The sequence below is a fragment of the Natrix helvetica genome, assembly GCF_964273705.1.
Source record: "Natrix helvetica genome assembly, chromosome: 2".
NCBI lineage: Eukaryota > Metazoa > Chordata > Lepidosauria > Squamata > Natricidae > Natrix > Natrix helvetica.
Window position 1 is genome coordinate 119,116,308 of NC_138552.1, and position 21,524 is coordinate 119,137,831.

Consider the following 21,524-nt stretch of genomic DNA (forward strand, 5'->3'; position numbering starts at 1 on the left):
AATAAAGGAAGAATGCCCCAGACTCTGCTCTTTCTTGGTCTTTAGTTTGCCTTTTTAATAGTTTGTAGACTAGATCTTTTTTTTCTGTGTATCTGATCTGTTAGAATGCCAGGCCTCTAGGAACTCCCTTATATTTTGGGATTGCACTTGATCTAAAATGGCTATAGTCGACTTGGTGGTTAAATTGGTCCATGTATCCAGTAAAAAAACATCCAGTATGTCTTCTGGCTGCCAACTAAGTGTGTTCTATAATCCCTTGCCTGTTTGTCCTATACAGTAGCTTTCACAGTCAGCGCATTCTATGTTGTAAATAATTTCACTTCATATTTGTTTAAGATATTTTGGAAGCATTTTGTTGGTTTGTGGGCTACTTTGATACTTTGCAGTTGATGTAATCTGGTGGTTTTAAAGATTTTTTTAATGTATGGAAGATTTACTCTTTTTATGGGCTGTGATGGTTGTGAAGTTGATTGCATTGAAAAGCACTTTTAATAATGTGAGATATCCAATGTAATGGGTACTCATTTCATTGAAGGATACTATAAAAGTTATCTTATTCTTTCACTTTGGAGTTCTTGGAATATACAGACAAGCCTGGATATTCAGTCTTGTCTGAAAGCCCTCTTATGTTGGGCAGCTGGATTGTTGCTCTGGTAATGCAGCAATTGGTTTGTTTATATTGCTTTTCAATATACCTGAATATGAAGTCTACCATTATTACCTTGGTTGATGAGAATATATAGAAATAGTAGTCTGACAAATGGCAGTCCAGTCTTTTCTTGAAAGCCTCCAGTGATGAAGCACCCACAACTTCCAAAGGCAAGCTGTTCCATTGGTTGATTGTTCTCACTGTCAGAAAATTCCTCCTTATTTCTAGGTTGAATCTCTTCTTGATCAGTTTCCATCCATTATTTCCTGTCTGGCCTTCAGGTGCTTTGGAAATCAGGTTGACCCCCTCTACTCTGTGACAGCCCCTCAAATATTGGAACACTGCTATCATGTCTCCCCTGGTCCTTCTCTTCACTAGACTAGTTTTACCTGGTTCCTGTAACTGTTCTTTCTATGTTTTAGCCTCCAGTCCCCTAATCATCTTTGTTGCTTTTATCTGCATTCTTTCTAGAGTCTCAACATCTTTTTTGCAGTGTAGTAATCAAAACTGGATGCAGTATTCTAGGTGTGGTCTTACTAAGGCTTTATAGAGTGGTATTAGTACCTCACTTGATTTTGATTGAATCCCTCTGTTAATGCAATTTAGGATTGCATTGGCTTTTTTAGCTGCCACCGCACCTGTTGTGTCATATTTAATTGGTTGTCCACTAAGACTACAAGATCCCTCTCACAGATATTGCTATTAAGCCTGGTATCACCCAGTCAATATGTGTACTATAATGTACTACTATGTACTTTTTCTTTCCTAAGTGCAAGACTTTACTTTTCTCTATATTGAATTTCATTTTGTTAGATAGGGTCCAGTGTTCATGTCTGTCAAAATCCATCTGGATCTTTAGCCTATCATGTAGGGTGTTGGCTATTCCTGCCAGCTTAGTATCATCTGCAAATTTGATAAGTTCCCCTTCTATTCCCTCATCAATGTCATTTATGAAGCTATTGAAGAGTACTGGGCCCAAGATGGAACCTTGTGATATCCCACTGCTTACTTCCCTCCATATAGACATAGTACCATTAAGGACTACTTGTTCAGTATAGTTTGTCAGCCAATTACAAATCCATCTGATGGTGATGCTATCTATCCCATATTTTTCTAACTTACCAGTACCAAGAAGTAGGTTGTTGTCTACTTTGTTGAATGCCTTGCAGAAGTCTAAGTATACTATATTCACACTATTTCACTGGTTTACTAATTTAGTCACTATGTTGAAGAATGAAATAAGATTGGTTTAGCATGATCTGTTTCATCTTTGCAGATTCTGGCTATCTGCTGATATTCTGCCTTAGTTATGTGCCCCTCTTTTCATTTTTTTGTACTTGTCCTTTTTGTCTTTCAATTTATCAGAGAGATCTTTGTGCAGCCATGCTGGCTTCTTCTTGGATTTCTTGTTTTTCTTTTCAGTGGTACTGTGCTGGACTGGGATTTTATGATCATATTTTTCAGAGTTTCCCAACCTTCTTGAGTTGTTTTCCCCTTTAAGATTTTCATCCAAGGAATCTTTCCCCAGTTCTCTTAGCTCTTTTAAAATCTAAGACTCTGGTATCTTTATGTTCTATTGCTTGTGTTTTCCTTATGTTGAATTCTAGTTTCACATGGTCACCCTCACTCAAGGTTCCTGCAGTTTCAGCTCTCTCTATCATTTCTTCTCTGTTCATAAGAATTAAGTCCAGTATGGCTGTCCCTCTAGTTCCCCCTTCTACCTTTTGGACAACAAGGTTGTCATCTAAGGTTGGTTAGGAACCTATTCAATTTCTCACTTGGTGCTGAATTAGTCTTCTAGTTGATGTCAGGGTAATTGAAGTCTCCCCCCCCCCCCCCCAAGGCACAGCTACCCTTAAAGTTCCAATTTAATAAGACAGACATATTGGCACATCTGTGGAAATCCCAAATCTAAAGCTTCCTGGGATTCCACCCAGTTGAAAGTTCATGATCTTATACCCACACCCATAAATCCATCACATGGTCCAATCTTCTTCTTCCATGCTGGCATCTCCACCCTGCTGGTTCCGGTCAGGTGCAGAGGTGCAGAGACAAAAGATGACCTTGGGCTTCTCGAAAGGAATGACAACAACACATTTCACAGTTCTACTCCTTTCTATTCCCCCTCCCAATTACTACACTAATAAAACAGTATAATGAAATAATAGAGAGTATGGCAGGCCAAAGAGCCTAAAAAGGACTGCAGGCCTGACAGGCGGCCTCTCCTCAGAAGAAAAACGTTTCCTGAAAAGAGAATAACTTCTCATGGAATTGTTTTACTAACTTCTCCACTTTTAGATTCCAGCTTTTCACCCAAGTAGCTTCAGACAAAGGGTAACCCTGCCAATGCACTAAATACGATAAGCGACCCCTATTCAGCCTGGAGTCTACGATTTTTTCCACCTCAGATTGTGTTTCCCGTTCTATCACTACAGGAGAGAGAAAGCTTGGGTGGATGCTCTTATGCTAGACCCAATTACTGGCTTCAACAAGCTACAATGAAATTCTGAGTCAATTTTCCCTAGACTTCTGGGTAGACTGAGTTGAACTGTAATTGGGTTAACTATCTTCACTATTGGGAACGGACCTAGAAATTTTAGACCAAATTCCTTACTAGGCATTCTTAATCTCATGTATTTGGTAGATACAAAAACTTTGTCCCCCACACGAAAGGGGTTTTGGAGCGGTGATTATCAGCTTGCTTCTTGTAGGCATCTGCCGCATCTGCTAGAGCTTTCTTCGTATTCTCCCATCCTTTCTTTAGCGTGTCCATCCATTCATTCAAAGACATGGAGGAGGGAGGTTCTCTAGGCAGCTCAGGCATGGCAACAAATTCCATGCCACTGGCAATGTGGAAAGGAGTTAATTCAGTGCTGCTGTGGACCGCGTCGTTGTACGCCACTTTGGCGAAGGGTAGCAATTCCAACCAGTTGTCTTGCTGATAGTCCACATAACACCAGATGCATTGTTCCACCACCGCATTGGCTCTCTCTGCTGTGCAGTTCATACTGGGATGAACCTCTGAGCTCAGTTCTTGTGTGGACCCAATGGATCTCAGGACCGCTCTCCAGAACTTGGCTGTGAACTGGACTCCGTGGTCTGAAATGATCCTCTTGGGCAATCCGTGCAGGCGATAAATGTGTTTCACAAACATCTTTGCTAATTTCTTTGCGGACGGCAACCCTGAGCAAGCGATGAAGTACACCTGCTTGGAAACCAAATCAATAACTGTCCAGATTACTCTGTTCCCACTGCTGTCTGGGAGTTCCACGATAAAGTCCATTGCGACCTCTTCCCATAGTCAGTTAGGGCTGGCCACTCATTGTAGCAGTCCACGGGACTTCTCCGGCAGTGGTTTCATCGTTGCACAAGTAGCACAGCTTTTACGTAATCTTCCACCTCCGATTCCATCTTTAGCCATCGAAATTGATGCCTGGCGAGGTGGAGCATTTTTAGGAATCCAAAGTGGTCTCCTAGTTCCGCCTCATGGCTTCGCTGTAGAACTTCCAGCCTCAACCCTGCAGGGACGTACAGTTTGGACTCCTTCCAGGCTAATCCATTTCCCATCGTTAGGATATCCTGGTTATTGTTGAGCCACTGGTCTGTTGGGAGCACCATCTTCATAGCTATCATCAGCTTATCCTGGCTTCCATTACTGTCGTACTGCGGTTTTCTCGACAAAACATCCCCCAACAAATTTTTTGGTACTTGTTAGACCCCTGGGGTTTTGTCTCTACTGCAGGTGCTGCAGGTTCTGGGCTCTTGGGTTCAATCATCCCTGGCTGGCCCTTTTCCTCCACTGGTGGTAGTGGCCCAAACACAATCATCAGATTTAGACTTGGGTTAGACTTGGGTTCCCTCGCGAAAGCAGCTCAACTCAGGACCGTCTGCCTGCCCCGCCGCCTCCTGCTGCTGCTGTCGCCGCTCCGAACCAGCCAGCCGCCAAACACACCAGCTTTGTCCCCGGGAGCCACTGGCTAGAAGCGGAGGAGGCGGCGGAACAAGGAAGGGAAAGAAGAAGGAGCCGCACCGCTTTGGAGGCGCGGCACGGTGAGGCGATTGAGGTGCTGCGCTCCCACCGAGGGTGACCGGCAGAAGGTGAGCCGAAAGGAGCCTCCCGCAGCCTCGGAACCGGCTTGTCTGCCAGGGATCAACATTACCATTGTGCATCTCCGTTCTGAAGACATAGAAAAGACAAACTATACTCCCCTAATAATAATAATAATAATAATAATAATATTGAATTTATTAGCCGCTCCCTTTCCAGGCAGGACTCGGGGCGGCGTACACTAGAACATATAAAACATAACACGTGTGTACAAACACATAAACATACATATATACAAAGACATACATGCACGGAGGAGGTAATAAATTACAACATTTAGACAATTAAAACCATTAACATTCCCCAATAATAAAAACCCAATATACAATAAAAATTTAAAATTTAAAAAGACAGTCAGGAGGAATACGAAAAAATTACGGTTGAGCCAGGCCAGATAATTGAAAGAGGTGGGTCTTCAACTGTACACGGAAGGAGCGGAGATCGGAAATAATCCTGATATCACGGGGGAGGTCATTCCACAGGGCTGGGCCCATCACAGAGAAGGCTCTGCTCCTGGGTGTCGCCCCCCGACACTGTTTGGTGGACGGCACCCGGAGAAGTCCCTCTCTGTGTGAGCGAATTGGTCGTAGGGATGTGTGGGGCAGGATGCGATCCTGCATGTAACTAGGTCCTGTGCCATGAAGCGCTTTAAAGATCATAATCAAAACCTTGAAACGCACTCGGTAGACCACAGGAAGCCAGTGCAGCTCGCGCAGGAGAGGTGTTACAGGGGAGTATCTAGTCCTCCCCATAATCACCCGCGCGGCCGCGTTCTGGATCAACTGTAGTCTCCGAGTGCATCTCAAGGGAAGCCCCATGTAGAGAGCATTGCAGTAGTCCAGGCGAGACGTCACTAGCGCATGGGTGACTGTGCGTAGGGCATCCCGGTCCAATAAGGGGCGCAATTGGCGCATCAGGCGGACCTGATGGAACGCCCCCCTTGCCACGGCTGTTACATGGTCATCCATGGACAGCCGGGCATCTAGGAGGACGCCCAAATTGCGCACCTGTTCCATGGGGGCTAGTTGCACGCCCCCAATGGCCAGAGATGGAAGCACCTGGTTGAACCGGGGGGCCGGAAGCCACAGCCACTCCGTCTTGGAAGGGTTGAGTTTTAGTCGGTTGCCATCCATCCAGACCCATACGGCCTCCAAACACCGGGACATCATTTCGACGGCCTCATTGGGGTGGTTCGGGGTGGAAATGTATAGCTGAGTATCATCAGCATACAGATGATATCCCACCCCAAAACCACGGATGATCTCGCCCAGCGGTTTCATGTATGTGTTGAACAGGAGAGGCGAGAGCACCGATCCCTGTGGCACTCCACATGTGAGTGACCTCCGGGTCGAACTCTGCTCCCCTGCCAACACACGTTGCGTCCGGTCAGAGAGGTAGGAGCCAAACCACCGTAAGACGGTGCCCCTGACTTCCAACCCCTCTAGCCGGTGCAACAAGATACCATGGTCGATGGTATCGAACGCCGCCGAGAGATCTAATAGGACCAGGATAGAGGAACAACCCCTATCTCTGGCCCTCCAGAGATCATCAACCAATGCGACCAAGGCCGTCTCCGTGCTGTGCCCGGGACGGAAGCCGGACTGGCGCGGGTCTAGATAATCATTTTCCTCCAGGTGACGAGGGAACTGCTGTACCACCACACTCTCTACAACCTGCGCTAAAAAAGGAAGGTTGGAGACTGGACGATAATTGACTAGGTCCGTTGGGTCCAGGGAAGGCTTCTTGAGCAGGGGCCTCACCACCGCCTCTTTCAAGGCGGCCGGTAGAGACCCCTCACCCAACGAGGCGTTCACTAGGCCCAGGAGCCAGTCGCGCGTAACCTCCCAGGATGCCAGTACAAGCCAGGAGGGACACGGGTCCAATAAACATGTGGTGGGTCGCAGACGTCCACGCAACCTGTCCAAATCCTCGATGGCAACCGAGTCAAACTCCTCCCAAAGCGGTCCCTCAAGACTCGCCACGGGCGTCTCTATTGGACCACTGAAAGGGGCCCATCCCATCCGGATTTGAGCGACTTTGTCCTGTAGATATTTCCCAAACTCCTCTGCTCTGCCCTGTAAAGGGGCTTCCCGCGGTCTCTCAAACAAGAGGGAGCGAGTCACCCGAAACAGGGCGGCAGGGCGGTTATCTACGGACGCAATAAGAGCGGCACAATGTTGACGTTTGGCCGCTCTTAATGCCACAAGGTACGTCCTCAAATAGGCTCGTGCCTGTGCTCGGTCAAATTCGGAACGGGAGGATCTCCAACGACTCTCTAGGCGTCTCTTGTGGCGTTTCATCACCCTTAGCTCCTCGGTGAACCAAGGGGCCAGGGTGGTTCGTCGCCGCAGGAGAGGCCGCAGAGGCACCACCCGGTCTAGGGCCCCGGTAGTCGCACTATTCCATGCGTCTACCAGGTCCTCCACTCGGGGGCTGGTCAAGTCCACAGGAGGTGGCCCAAGCTCCGTCTGGAACCTATCTGGTTCCATCAGGCGCTTGGGGCGGAACCATCTAATACCTTCCGGTTCCGCCTCCCCGCAGCGGGGGGTAGCACCAGGGAAGTCAAGCCGGAGAAGTGAGTGATCAGACCATGACAGGGGAATAATAGTTGGATCCCCTATTCCCAGATCACTCGTCCACTGGCCAGAGACAAAGACAAGGTCCAGCGTGTGGCCTCCCTCGTGAGTAGGGCCCTGAATTAATTGGGTCAGGTCCATGGCTGTCATGGAAGCCATGAACTCCCGAACCCCCTCAGACGCTTCTCCCATCGACGGCAGGTTAAAATCCCCCATCACTAAAAGTTTGGGGGTCTCAACCGCCACCGATGAGATCAGCTCGAAGAGTTCAGGCAGGGCCGCTGATGTATAGCGAGGAGCCAGGTATACTATCAGCAGGCCCAACTGCCTCCCAGGGCCCCATCTTACGACAAGGGACTCACACCTGGATGTCTGCGGCACAGTGAACTCTCTCGGCTCCAAGTCTTCCCGGATAATCACTGCTACCCCACCGCCCCTTCCCTGGGCCCGAGGCTGGTGAAATGCTCGATAACCCGGCGGGCACATTTCCACGAGGGGTAAGCCTCCCTCGTGGCCCAACCAGGTCTCAGTTATTCCTGCGAGGTCCGGCTCCCCCTCCAAAATTAGATCGTGGATGAGGGGGGCCTTATTGACAACGGACCTCGCATTGCATAACAGCAGTCTCAGGCCTTGGGTCTGTAGATCCTGACCACCTAGTATGCAGGGGTTGGTACAAACGACCGGGTATGACCAAAAACGCCGGTCTCCCAACCGACTACGCGCTCTTGATCTGTCCTCGCACCTGCCCCTCCCCACGACCGTTGGTATCAAAAAGCCCTGCACAGGAATGCTATCTTCCTTCTCCTCCCCCACTCCGCTCCCTCCTCCTTCGACCGCACCTAGATGCCTGGCTCTACCATCCCTCCTGACCTGTTCCCCCCCTCCTCCCACCCCCCAACCCCAGGGTCCCTACAAATTCTTAAAAAATATTTTACTAAAAAACCCCTTAATTTGCGCTTCCTCCACCTCTCAGGGTTAATAAACCCGTCCTCAAGGTGGGCCCTCGAAAGGGCTGGAGGCAAAACCTGCGAGAAAGGGGATTCCCGCAGCCGCAGTAATTCCGGCTTCGTGTACATAGAAATGGAATCATGGGGTAAAGTTGGTTGGTAACAGGTGCTGAAGAAATAGATGTAAAATCATTGTTTGTCGAGAAGGTTTTCCTGACCCAAGATGAAAGGGTGAGTTAATGGGCTAGTCGCCTAACCGGGTTTCATTCAGGAGGGTTTCAAAATGGTGTAGGAGCCGGCAAAGCAGATGTTAAAAAGATGTTTAAAAAGCAGATATTTAAAAAGATGTTTAAAAAGATGTTAAAAGCAAGCGACAAAGTCAAAGTCAGAGATGCGATAATAGTATCAAGGGTTCCAACTTAGGTTCTAGGTTTGCCATTCAGTTGTGTCTGCTCTGCTCTGAGATACTTTAACCGGCTCACCCCTCCTTTAGCTGCTTCGTTCAGATCTTCCCCCTTCTCACTTCTCACCTCTTACACAACGAGGCAGTCCTCCAGGTTTCTGACCAACGCCCCGGCTAGCACACCCACACGCCAACACGCCAACAAACCAACATGTTTGCCATCTTTCTCGTCATCTTCCTGTCTCTCCAACCTCTCCGCGCTTCTCGCCTCTCGCCTCCCACACTCGGTTCTCTGTTTGGTGCCAGATGATCCGTTCCATGCTCCACGTCTGACGCTCTCACCAGCCAGACGGGCTGTTGGCGTTCTCCCACCTGGATGCAATGATTAGCAATGATTAGTGCTTTGAAGAACTAATTGAATAATGAAGCAGAGCTGCTGGAAAAAAGCTTTTCTCATGGCAAGGAACCAAGATGAGTGACATTCAGCAAGGCTTCTTGGCTAGCTAAAAAGATAGACATTCAAACACCATTGCAGTAACAAAGTGGGATTGAATGACCGGCGCCCGCCCGGCGCCCGCCTGGGGCCCCCCACCCGCACCATGTCCACTGCCGCCGCCGCCCCCCCAGCACCGCACCTCCCGCCCACACGGCTCTCGCGCCTACAGGAGAGGAGAGAGCTGCGACACCTCAGCGACCGCCTGGCCCTCTACATCGAGCGGGTGCGTGCAATGTAGCTGTAGAACGACCGGCTGCTGCAGGGACTGAGAACTGTCTATATTCTAGGGCAGACCTGATTTTACTGCGGGAGTGCCCCCTCTCGCAGGTCTGGCCCTCCACCCTTAAGAGGGCCCACCTTGATGAGGGATACATTAATCCAGAGAGGTGGGCGAGGCGCAATCTTAGGGGGTTTTTAGTTAAATGTTTGATTCGCTTTTTAGGGGGTTCCAGGGTGGGGGGAGGGGCTAGTCAGACTGAGGGAGGGACCAATGCCAAGCCGGCGGGTGGAGTTAACAAGGAAGTGAGCGGAGCCATTAAGGGGGGGGAGTAGAGCTATTCCAGAAGAGGGTCTTTTTATTCCAACAGTCGTGGGGAGGGGCAGGTGCGAGGGTAGCCAGAGATCTTATCGCCGGTTGGGAGACCGTGGTTGTTGGATACGGCCGGTCATATGTCCCAACCCCCGCAATCTAGGTGGTCAGGCCCTACAGAGCCAGGGCCTGAGACTGATACTATGCAATGCCAGGTCCGTTGTCAACAAAGCCCCCCTCATTAACGACTTGGTGTCGGAGGGGGAGCCGGACCTGGCAGGAATCACGGAGACCTGGCTGGGCCACGAGGGAGGTCTCCCTCTCATGGAAATGTGCCCGCCAGGTTACCACGCATTTAATCAGTCACGGGCACTAGGCAGGGGTGGTGGGGTAGCGGTCATTGTGAGGGAAGGTCTAGAGCCGAGAGAGACCACTGTGCCACAGATAACGGGTTGTGAGTCCCTATGCGTGAAATGGGGCCCAGGGAGACAGCTGGGCTTGCTGATTGTATACCTCGCTCCTCGCTATGCATCAGCAGCCCTGTCCGAGCTCCTTGAGGTGATCGCCGAGATGGCAGTTGAGACCCCCAGGCTGTTGGTCATGGGGGACTTTAACTTGCCATTGGTAGGGGAGACATCTGAGGTAGCTCGGGAGTTCATGGCTTCCATGACAGCCATGGACCTGACCCAGGTAATTCAGGGCCCCACACATGAGGGAGGACACACACTGGATCTTATCTTTGTCGCTGGCCGGTGGAGGAGTGATCTGGGAGTAGGGGATTTAGTTATTACACCCCTGTCATGGTCAGACCACTCACTTCTCCAGCTCGACTTCCCAGCCGCTACTCCCCATCGCGGGGAGGCGGAACCGGAATGTCCAAGATGGTTCCGCCCCAGACGCCTAGTGGCTGCATGGAACAGTGCGGCCACCGGGGCCTTGGACCAGGTTGCGCCTTTGCGGCCTCTCTTGCGGCAGCGAACCACCCAGGCCCCTTGGTTTACCGAGGGAGTAAGAGAGCAGATGGAGATTGTCACACGCTCTGAATCTGACCGATCACAGGTGAGAGCCCATTTACAGACTTACCTTGTGGCGTTAAGAGTGGCCAAGCGTCAGTATTGTGCCACCCTTATTGCGTCCGCAGATAACCGCCCTGCCGCCTTGTTTGGGGTAACCCGCTCCCTCATTCAACAGAGGCCACGGGAAGCCCCTTTGCAGGGTAGAGCAGAGGAATTTGGGGAGTATCTGCAGGACAAAATCGCTCAGATTCGAAGCAAGTTGGTCTCTACTAGTGGTCTAGAGGGGATGTCGGAGGTGGGTCTTGAGGCTCCACTCTGGGAGGAGTTTGACTCTGTTACTTCCGACGATATGGACAGGCTGCGTAGGCGACTGCGAGCCACCACATGTTTACTGGACCCGTGTCCCTCCTGGCTTGTACTGGTACTCTTCCAGAGGTTGTTGGCCCAGATGACTCTTTTCTGCTGGCATCTGGGGCATTCTCTTTACCGCCGTGGCAGTTGGTGTGCATGTTTGTGGCATTGGGGCTGGAGCCAAGCACCCTGATGCTCTGTGGCCAAGTTGACAGCAATGGTGGCATTTTATTGGCCCCCACGAAGGAAGGAACCTAGTTACATCTTTAAACTTAGGGACTGCCTCTTCACATTGTTTGCTATCCATCCTGCAGCTTCCCCCTTGGTCTTCCCTTCTTCCATTGTCAAGAACCTTTCTCTGTAGGAAGGTGGGGTAAGAACCTGTTGGGGCATTGCAGGGGAGACTGGAACCGGTGGGGATGTCAATCCCTCAGTTGGCCACTGCCCAGTTATCTGCCATGGTGCCATCTGCTGAGGGAGGGCAGGTACCTACTGGCATCCCTTCCATCCATGATCTGGGGTTAAGACCCATCCCGGGGTTGCCTGATTCACAGGTTGCAGTTCAACCAACAATGGCTGGCTAGGGAGGGATTATGTGCCAAGGCCCCCTCTGCTGGTTTGGAGGAGTTATGGGCCAAGGCCCCCTCTGCTGGCTTGGAGGATTTTGCCATGTTGATGGCCAAGCAGGTGCCCACTGGCATCTTTTCCATCCATACTCTGGGAAGAAAGCCCAATTTGGTGATGCTTCATTCACAAGCTGCAGCCCAATTTGCGTGGCTGGCAAGTAAAAGATGCTGGCCAAATCCCTTCTTGCTGGCTGGGTTGAATTTCCCATTTTGATAGGGAATCTGTCTTCAACTCAGTTGCAGGGTAATAAGTCATTTCATTTATCGCTGTTTGGAAGGAGTAATTATCTCCATTCCAGTCCTCCAGTCCATTGCAGCATTTATTAGTGAAGGGGGGGGGGGAGATTGACTCACGTTTGGCTGAAGTAGTTGGTCTGGGATTCCAAACATCTTGTTGTTTCCAGCTGTGTGCAGAATCTTTCCCCCCTTGCATTCCTCCAGATGCTATAAATCGTAAACAGGAATTCCTTCTCCTTTGAAGATTTGCAGAGAAGAGTCTCATCTCAGCTTCTTATCTCAAAAGGCTTTCTCATAATTGTTTGCTGATATTTTACGCTGACCCAGTCAGCATTGGGAAATCAGCACCCCCTCACCACCACCACCACCACCCCTTGTCAGGGTGCTGGTGATTTATTTTAAAGAGAGATTTGGGATAATGTCAGTGTTCCAAATATTATGCAGAATTAAATCAGAGTCCAAGGCAGAGCTATCCTTAAAGTTCCAATTTAATAAGACAGACAGACATGTTGGCACATCTGTGGAAATCCCAAATCTAAAGCTTCCTGGGATTCCAGCTAGTTGAAAGTTCATGATCTTATACCCACACCCATAAATCCATCACATGGTCCAATCTTCTTCTTCCACGCTGGCATCTCCACCCCGCTGGTTCCGGTCAGGTGCAGAGGTGCAGAGACAAAAGATGACCTTGGGCTTCTAGAAAGGAATGACAACAACACATTCCACAATTCTACTCCTTTCTATTCCCCCTCCCAATTAATACACTAATGAAACAGTATAATGAAATAATAGAGAGTGTGGCAGCCCAAAGATCCTAAAAAGGAATATAACTGCAGGCCTGACACATATATTTGTTAATTGGTTAGCAAAAAGTACATCTATGTTTTCTGCTTAGTTGGGTGACCTGTCATGGCAATATCATTCTTTTTTTCTTTTATATTGACCCATATGCATTCTAGGAGGTTTTCGTCTTTGGTTTCGGGCATTTCTGTATCCTATCAGTATGTTCTAGTCATGGGTTTCATCCCACCAAGTTTCTGTAATTGCAACTATATCACATCTGCCTTCATATATTAATAATTCGAGTTCACCCTGTTTGTTCCCCAAATTTTGTGCATTTGTATGTAGGCACTTGAGATCTTTATGTCTGACTCTGGATATGCTTCCTACTATTCCTATTTGGTGTTTGAGTTTGTCTTCCTTCCCATCCCTCCTTGCCTCTTTATTTGACTTTCTAGGGGGGTTGGTTGGAATTAGTTCCTGGAGATTCTGAAGATTGGTTACCTCCCCCCCGCCTCAATTTTAGTTTAAAGCCCGCCTGATAAGTTGAGCTAGTCATTTTCCAAAAAACATTCTTCCCAGTCTTTGTGGGGTATAGCCCATCCCTTGCCAAAAGCCCATCATGGATATAGTGCAGACCATGGTCTAGGAATCCAAACGTTTTTTTGTGACACCAACCCTTTAGCCAGTGGTTCACTTCTTTCTCTTACTGGATATTGACCTTTCATTGACAGTACAGATGAAAAAACTACTTGTGCACCTAACTCTTTAACTTTCTTGCCTAACTGCTTGTAATCACTCATTATTGTTTTCAAGGTTTTTTTGTCATTCATCCCTACCTGTGGTAGTAGAAAAGGGTAGCAATATGTGAGTTTTATTATTTTGGTTAGGTTCTCAGCCACTTCTTTGATTTTTGCTCTATTGAAACAACATAACTTTCTGGGTTGACTGTCTGGTCTACAGACAGCTGGTTCTGTTCCCATGAAAATTGAATCTCCTATCACCAGCACTCTTTTTTTTTTCTTAGGGAGGTTTGGAGTATTTTTCTACCTATCACAGAAGCACTTTATGGTGCAACTTTTTAGGGGCATTTGATGTTGCTTCTTTTCTAGGTGTCTGCATGTTTACTTCCAGAGAGATGTAAGCATCTTTGTTGTTCAACAGTTCGTTAGGCTTTTTTTAATCTGTTGTGTTCTGTCCATGAGAACTGTCATTCAGCCTGTGTCTGTTGGTTTTTGGTCCTTCTGTAATATTTTTTTATGGCTAGAGAAGGGCAGTTTGCTTTAAGATCATTCTGCTTTTGTGTTGCTTTGGTCAGAGGTAGGATTTTGGATACATTTTCTTGGATCTCATTTGAGAGTTTAGGTATTCTGAATACTGTTTCTAATGCTGTGAAGAATTTACAACAAATATATATATATTTGTTTTCATAGATTTTCACGGGTGTAGGTATGCTGGTTTTGTTGTATTCGGGTCTTTTCCCGTGTAAGGTTGAGATTGTCTTTGCAACGTTTCGGCAGGATCTCACTCATTAGTATATATATATGCCCTGGGGAATGACAACACTATGAATTCAGAACAGATTGGAGTAGAAGGAGGAATGCAAACCACTGAGTAACCTGTACTTAAAGGGAGCAAAGGAGATGGAGAAGAGTCCTGGCAGATGGAAGGTTTCATGGGTAAAAATAAAATCAGTTAGCATAAATTGATCTGAAGCACTTTTTAAAGAGCACTACAGTGTTACTGTAGTGAAAATGCTGATCATGTATGCTAAGAGACCGTACTTAATTAAGACTACATACTTACAATATAGATGGAAATATAACATTTACCAAGTAAAATTCACAAAAGATCAAAATAAAAATATTGCCTGTTTTACATTTGTACATACTTCTACATGATATTGAAGCTGGAGAAGCAGAAACAAATCTCTGAAGCTGGACTCTACAAATCAAACTGTGTTCTAGAAATTCAAATACTTTCAAAACCTCTTTCAATACTTATTGATGGTGCTTAGTGGTAGACATGATCCCGCAGTCCTCATAAATATTTCTCTTGGCCTTTCTGGTATGACATTAATGACTGCATATTGCAAATGATATTTTGATGCAAACAATTAGTTAAATGCTGTACAGTTCGAGAGTTGTGGGGAGAAACTGGATATTCAGCTTCTTTTAAAAAAATCTAATCCAAATAGAAGAAATATTTTACTGAACTTCATTTACTTAATGAATTAATCCAGGCAAATGAGTACATCAGCAAAATAGTTGAATTGTCCACAAAATAAATGAGCAGATTGACATTTATTTGTGGGCCAAAATGCTGTCCTGCTGAAGAAAGTTGCAATGAGGGAAAATACAGCCAACCCTTATTTACATGTTAACAAAATTTTATTCTTTTTAGATCATGTCTGTGTCTCATGTGTTGAGAAAGAAATTCAGTATTTCCCATGAAACTGCAAGTAAGACCTTTGCTCATTTATGCAAGGAGGAAAATGTTCAGTTGATTGGCAGTCTCTGCCTAATAATAGTTGCTTAATTAAAAGCAGAGTTACTTTCTGCATATGTGCATACCTGGAATGTATGGATCAATTTTACAATGTCATTTTCATACATATTCATCTATTACTCTGCCAGAGTTTCTGCATCATGCTGAAAGGGTCTTTAAGACAATTCTTTTATTTCAGCTATCCTGCACTCTGCTGCCACTCACCCCTGTCTCAATTTGCTGTCCCCAACTGACCTCTGCTGTTTTCTTCCTCCCATTGCTGAGGCCCCACTGGCAGAAAACGCTGCTGGACCTTTGCATGGCCTCAATATCAGCGGGAGAAAAACACTTGGGAGCTGGCAGGGAGCAGCAGGGGGTAGATGGCAGTGGTAGAATGCAGGGCAACTGAAAGGGTAGAGTTGGTGAGGGGGAGTCAAGCAACCTCTGTGATCATAAATGTGGGCAGGCTGCCAAGAGCCCAAATTTGAATCATGTGACTACAGGGACGCTGCAACAATCATAATTTCATTCAGTGCTGTTATAATTTTGGTCATTCATCAAGTGGTCATTAAGTGAGGACCTTTTGTTCTTCCAGGTGTATTTTCAACAGATACTAATATTTAAGCAGAAAGTTAAACAGAAAATCTTTCAGCAACATTTGCAGTAATGACAGAGATGAAAAAGTAAATTTGCAGTCAGAATTCGCATTTATAATCTTTGCAGGTCTGGAAAGGAAAAGAAAGCTGAAGATCATAATCACACTTGCAGTTTCATTCAGCAACCGCTTCACTTGATGACCAAATTGCCTTGTCCCAGGTGTGGTGTTAAATGAGGACTACCTATATATAAAAGACAACTTCATAGATTATTATATATAATTATAAGGACCTGCCTCAGCTAATCAGGACTCTTAAATTCATCAAGTTGAATCAAAAAAACTTTTACTGAGAAAAAAATGATTGCAGGAGAGCAAGGCAAAATCTAAAAAAGCCTGTGCAAAGCAAACAACATTCTTTCATTTCCCAAAACTCAACCCCCCCTGACCAAAAGCTGTCCAGCTAGTGAATCCAAATCAGGAATTCTTGGGTCATTGTTCTTCCCAAAAAGTAAACATTATTGAATACACTATATTGGCACAGTAGAAGTGAAACTAACTCTAAAGTTCCCATATGAAAACTCACTGGTTAAACTTGATTTTCCCTGTTGGCCATCCACTCAGTTCATTGTGTTGTCCAATCGATTTCCTCTTGTTATGGGAACAGCCTGATCTTGGTGGCAGCAGGGTCTCATGTTCTGCAAATGGGTTAGAGTTGGCATTCCATTCCCCCCACCCCAAAAATTCCAACCACTGCCCTCCTAATTGTTGTCAAGTAGAGAGCGAAGAAGTAACTGGGTGAAAGAGTGATCTATTCTTGACATGCTGACCCCCAGGAAAAGGGATGCATCTGTAACACATGTAAACATACATAATGATGAGCAATCCCCCCATTGTACAAAGTATTCATTTACCTTTGGTCAGTTAGGGTATCTAGAATGAAAGCTCTTTTACCAGCCTAGCCTAGTTTCAGGCACAGTGTGAAATGTACCTGAATTGAAAACTAGTCAACAACAGTCCATATTTCAGTATTTTTGGTACTTTCAGGCAGCTCAACTATGAAGTCCATGGCTATCTTTTCCCACAGTGTAGTCGGGCTTGCCATCGGTTTCCCTGCCAAGCACTTCATAGATATGCATACAAGGCAGCTCGCCACATAGTCTTCTATGTACTTTTTCATGCTCAGCCATCAAAACTCTTTACAAAGTGCAGGATTTTTATGAACCCAAAGTGCCCTGCTGGCTGTGTATCATGGCTCCTCTGTAGAATCAAAACTCTCTGGCTAGCTGGGACATACACTTTACTCCCCTTCCATGCTAAGCCTGCTTCAGCATCAAGTCTCTCCTATGTTTTTGAAACCACTCATCCCCCCCTCCCCTGGTTTTTTTCAGTTGCTGGGTCAACAAGTCTTCTCCAGGGCGAAGGGAGTTCTTCAGAGACTGCCTCTTGTGTGCTGGAGCTGCAAGCTGTTTGGAGGGGATAATGGAATTACCTATCTCTTGTCTAGTGCTTCTATATTGAAGCGGGCGTGAAAGTGCGTCTGTTAGGAAATTCCCCCTCTGCCCCTTAGAAATATCACAGGGTAAAGTTGAACCAGTTAAAGTACTGACAATTTCATTAGGACCTTCAGTGCTTCCAGATTTTTGTGGTCAGTTCAGACTTTAAACAGGATTTTGCTACCCTGTTAAGAATCACCTCCAGGTGAGGAGGGCCCAGCAGACAGCATAAACTTCCTTCTCCCCAATTGCCCACTGCCTCTCAGTGTTGGAAAGCTTCCGAGATATGTAGGTGCAGGGTTGTAGTTCTCCCCTTTCATTTAACTGCAATGGCACTGTCCCCATGTCACTAGCGTCTGCCTGGATCATGAACGGCTCCTCTGAGTTTTGGTGTTTCAAGACTGGCTCAATGGCAAAAAATCTCTTTAGCTTCTCAAACACTGGTTGGCACTCAACAGTCCAATTCAAGAGTTGGCTTGGTTTGGGCTTCACCCCCTTTCCCATTTTTAATGCATTTGTGATAGGCAGGGCTATCTGTGCAGAGGTGGGAATGAATTGCCTATAGAAGTTTATGAACCTCAGGAAGCTCTACAGCTGTCTCCTGATCCGTGGGGCTTCCTATGTAAAATTGCTTTCACTTTCCCCAGGTCCATTTCCACCCCCTCTCTGGAGATGCGGTACCCTAGATAGTCTAAACTAGTCTTGTGAAAGTCACATTTGGATAGCTTCGCATATAGCAGCTTTTTTAGTATAGCCCTTCGCATATAGCAGCTTTTTTAGTATAGCCCTCACTAGCTTCACATGCTCTTCCATGGTCTCAGTGCAAATTAAAATATCATCAATTAAAATATCATCAATGTAAGACCTCATTGATTAGTTGCATGAACACAGCTGGTGCCCCCTGTAATCCAAATGGCATCACCCAGAACTGGTAGCACCCCAAGGGATAGTTGAATGCTGTTTTCTACTAGTCCCCCTCCCTGATTCTCACCTGGTAATACACTTCCCTCAAGTCTGGCTTAGTGAAGACTTTTTCCTTAGATAAGTAACCTAATATGTCCTTCATCAGAGGAGGGGGTACATGTTTTCCACACTATTACCATTAATTCCCCTATAATCCATGGACCTCCTCAGGGACCCATCTTTATTTTACTTGAAGAGTACAGGGGCTGCCACACATGAATTAACTGGTTGGATGAAGGTCCTGGCCAAGTTTTTATCTATACAATTCCTAATTTCCTCCATCTCTCTAGGCGTCATGGAACATCTTTGGTATTGGCAATTTGGAGTTTGGCACAATCTCAATGGTGCCGTCTGTGGACTGGCGAGGTGGAAGCACATCCAACTCCTCACTAAATGCTTCAGCAAGATTGCAGTACTCCCTTGGAATAAGCAGCTCTAGTTCCTCACTCTCTGTTAGTGTATTCACCGACTCCAGTTTCACTTTCCTAACCGCAGGCTCATGGCTAGTGGCTGGTGTTTTTCCCACTTCCTGCTGCTTAGCTGCTTTCCTTCTCATGTACCACTTGTTACTGTCCCAATCTACTGCTGGGTTCCATTTCTTCAGCCAGGCTAGTCTCAGTCATTCTCAGGGCCACAATAAAGTGAATAGTCTTTACATGGTTCCCAAGCCTTAAGCTCACTGCCTCCATTAAGCAGGTCACTTACACCCCCTCTATAAGGGAACTGTCTAGTTGTTCAAACCCTATGGTCCTTCTTCATTTCCTGAGTCTGAACCCCAGCTTTTCCATCGCCAGCAAACTGATTAGGCACTGGGTGCACCCCGAGTCTAATAGGGCCATGAGGATACTCTTTACTCCCACTTGACACCACTTACCATTGGTCATCTCCCACCTCTCTTTTGCTCTCATAAAAGACCAGGCAAACCTGGTTTGTTGAGGACCCTTCCTCTTTTTAGATTGGGGAGAGAACTCAACGGTTTGCTGTCCAACCCATGTCTTCTCCTTCAACTTCGCTGGCAGCTTCTTTGCCTTTGGCCTGGTGGGACCCTGCAATGAAGATGCTGGATGCAGAATGGGGCAGTCAGCTGCTCAGTGGCCTTCCTTCCTGCATTGGAAGCAGGCTCCCAGGATTCAACAGGGGTTCTTCTTGAGGTCAGGAAGAGCACCTTCTTTTCCCCTGCAGGCTGCGGGGTGCCTCTCAGCCATTTGGCGGATTGACTCTCATATGCGACATGCATAAGGTCTAGCTCCATGTTAGTACCACACCTGGAGATAGGCAGTTGAGGTTCAACTTTTGTTTCAGGCTTCTCCAGAACTGGTAGACCAGCAGGGGCTCAGGCCATCCTCTCAGATGGGCTACCAGGCTGCCAAACTCTCAAATGTATTGTGCAACCATTCACTTCCCTTGCTGAATAGAGAGAATCCTGGTCTCTGCTCAGTTGACTGTTCTCAAATCTGTACTGCATCTGTTGCATAAGGTCATCCACATTCATCAGCTCAGGGGCCTCCTCATCGTAGAGCAACACCAGCCACTCTGTGGTGTCTCCTTCCAGGTTCAATGTAACTGCTCACACAGGAGGGCTCCTCAGGGTGCATTGCTCTGTACCGCTCCAAATAATTGGTACCCCAACCCCATTTAGGTTGCTGTCAGCACCTCCCAGAGAGGAGGTGCTCCCAGCTTCGCCCTGCCATCCATCTTCTTGTTGGCCACTGACATCTCGATGTTGCAGCTCTCCTGGAGGGGTTCAGGTAGGCTGCAGTAGTGAGGGCTGGCTTACGGTTAGCTGTCCAGCTAATGAATCCAATCAGGAATTCTTGGGTCATTGTTCTTCCCAAAAAGTAAACTTTATTGAATACACTATATTGGCTCAGTAGAAGCGAAACCAGCTCTCAAGTTCCCTTGTGAAAATCCACATAATTAAATCTGAGCGGGAATCCACTCCATTTCCTAAGAAAGTCCACTTCCCTAATTCCCAAGCAGTTACAGTCAAAGCAAATGCATGCAAAAATGCCAGCAAACCTCCTTCCCCGCCTTCCAACAGAATGGCAGGACATAATGGTAGACCTGACAGTAATAAACTTGGGATAACTGATACTTGCAGAAAGTGGAATTAATTTGCTTTAGTTAAAGGCATATCTGCTTAATACAATTAGGACCACTGGAACTGCCATTGTTAAATCACATGATGTTTTGTCTAACAGTTGCTTCACTTAGCAATAGAAATTCCAAGTCCAATTTAGGGTTGTTAAGTGAGAATTACCTGTACCTGGGTTCAAACTTTGCTTCTACTATGAATTGAGGGGGAAGGAGGACTTAGAACATATTATTGATCACTCATTCAGCTGCTACAGTATGAAGGCAATAATTCTTACTTACATTGTAGAGTTATTGCAAAGTTCACAAAATAATTTTAAAAGTGCAGTGTATTTTCTCACCATTAAAGCATAGTATAACACATTGAACATGGAGATTTAAAAGAAAAAGAAAAATGGAATAGAAATCAAGAGTCATCAATATAATTATTATGTTAATAGAATTTTTAATAAAAAGCATTGGTCACTAAAGCAAAAAGGATGTCATTAAATTGTTTAGATATAATATTGTGTCCAAATTTGGAATTAATGGGAATAAATGATAATGTGGGGAATGCCAAGTAATTCATAGAGATAAATTATTTTAAATATAGAAAAAGATCATTGTCTAATTTGTACATTAAAAGTGTTGCAGGAAAATTACTTTTTACCTGCTGATTTAATTATTATCCTAGAAGAAGTTTTGAACTTAAACATTCTCCCTCCATTTAAACATTGCATGCATACTTTGGTTCTTTCCCCATTCTTATCTTTTAATACTAGCTAAACACGAATAATTTTATTGCAGCATCTTGCCATCCATGTTATTTTCTTTAACTTTTCAAGGCAATGCTGAATCCTTTGCTCGGAACTCCTATTACAGAGGATCACTGACCCAACGAAATCCAAATGGAAGAAACAGAAAAACAGATCACATCTTCGCGGCAAGTAATCAGAATTTACTTCACGGCTTTCCTCCCAACTGAGAATAGATAGCAGAAGATGAATAGAGGAGTCCATTACCTTGAAATGCCAAATTCTAATAGAAGGCCACTGCTTTTGTAGGAGAAAGATATGTGGTAATTTATAAAGAGGAGGCTGTTATTAATATGAAAACATGTAAATTAGACAGAATCCAGAATCAGACAATTGGAATAACAGCTGATAGCAGTATAGCATGCTTTTGCATCAGA

The 21,524-nt window shown here is 46.1% G+C and overlaps 1 protein-coding gene across 1 annotated transcript in view; it reads left to right on the forward strand.

Moving 5' to 3' along the window:
* Positions 1-21,210, forward strand: part of MLPH (melanophilin) — a 153,189-nt gene extending 131,979 nt beyond the window's left edge. Inside the window, exons 14-16 of the mRNA XM_081941281.1 lie at positions 15,122-15,179; positions 15,929-16,021; positions 21,178-21,210. Of these exons, the coding sequence (XP_081797407.1) occupies positions 15,122-15,179; positions 15,929-15,999 (129 nt within the window). The 3' untranslated portion in view covers positions 16,000-16,021; positions 21,178-21,210. The remainder of the gene's footprint in view (positions 1-15,121; positions 15,180-15,928; positions 16,022-21,177) is intronic.
* Positions 21,211-21,524: the final 314 nt, after the last annotated feature.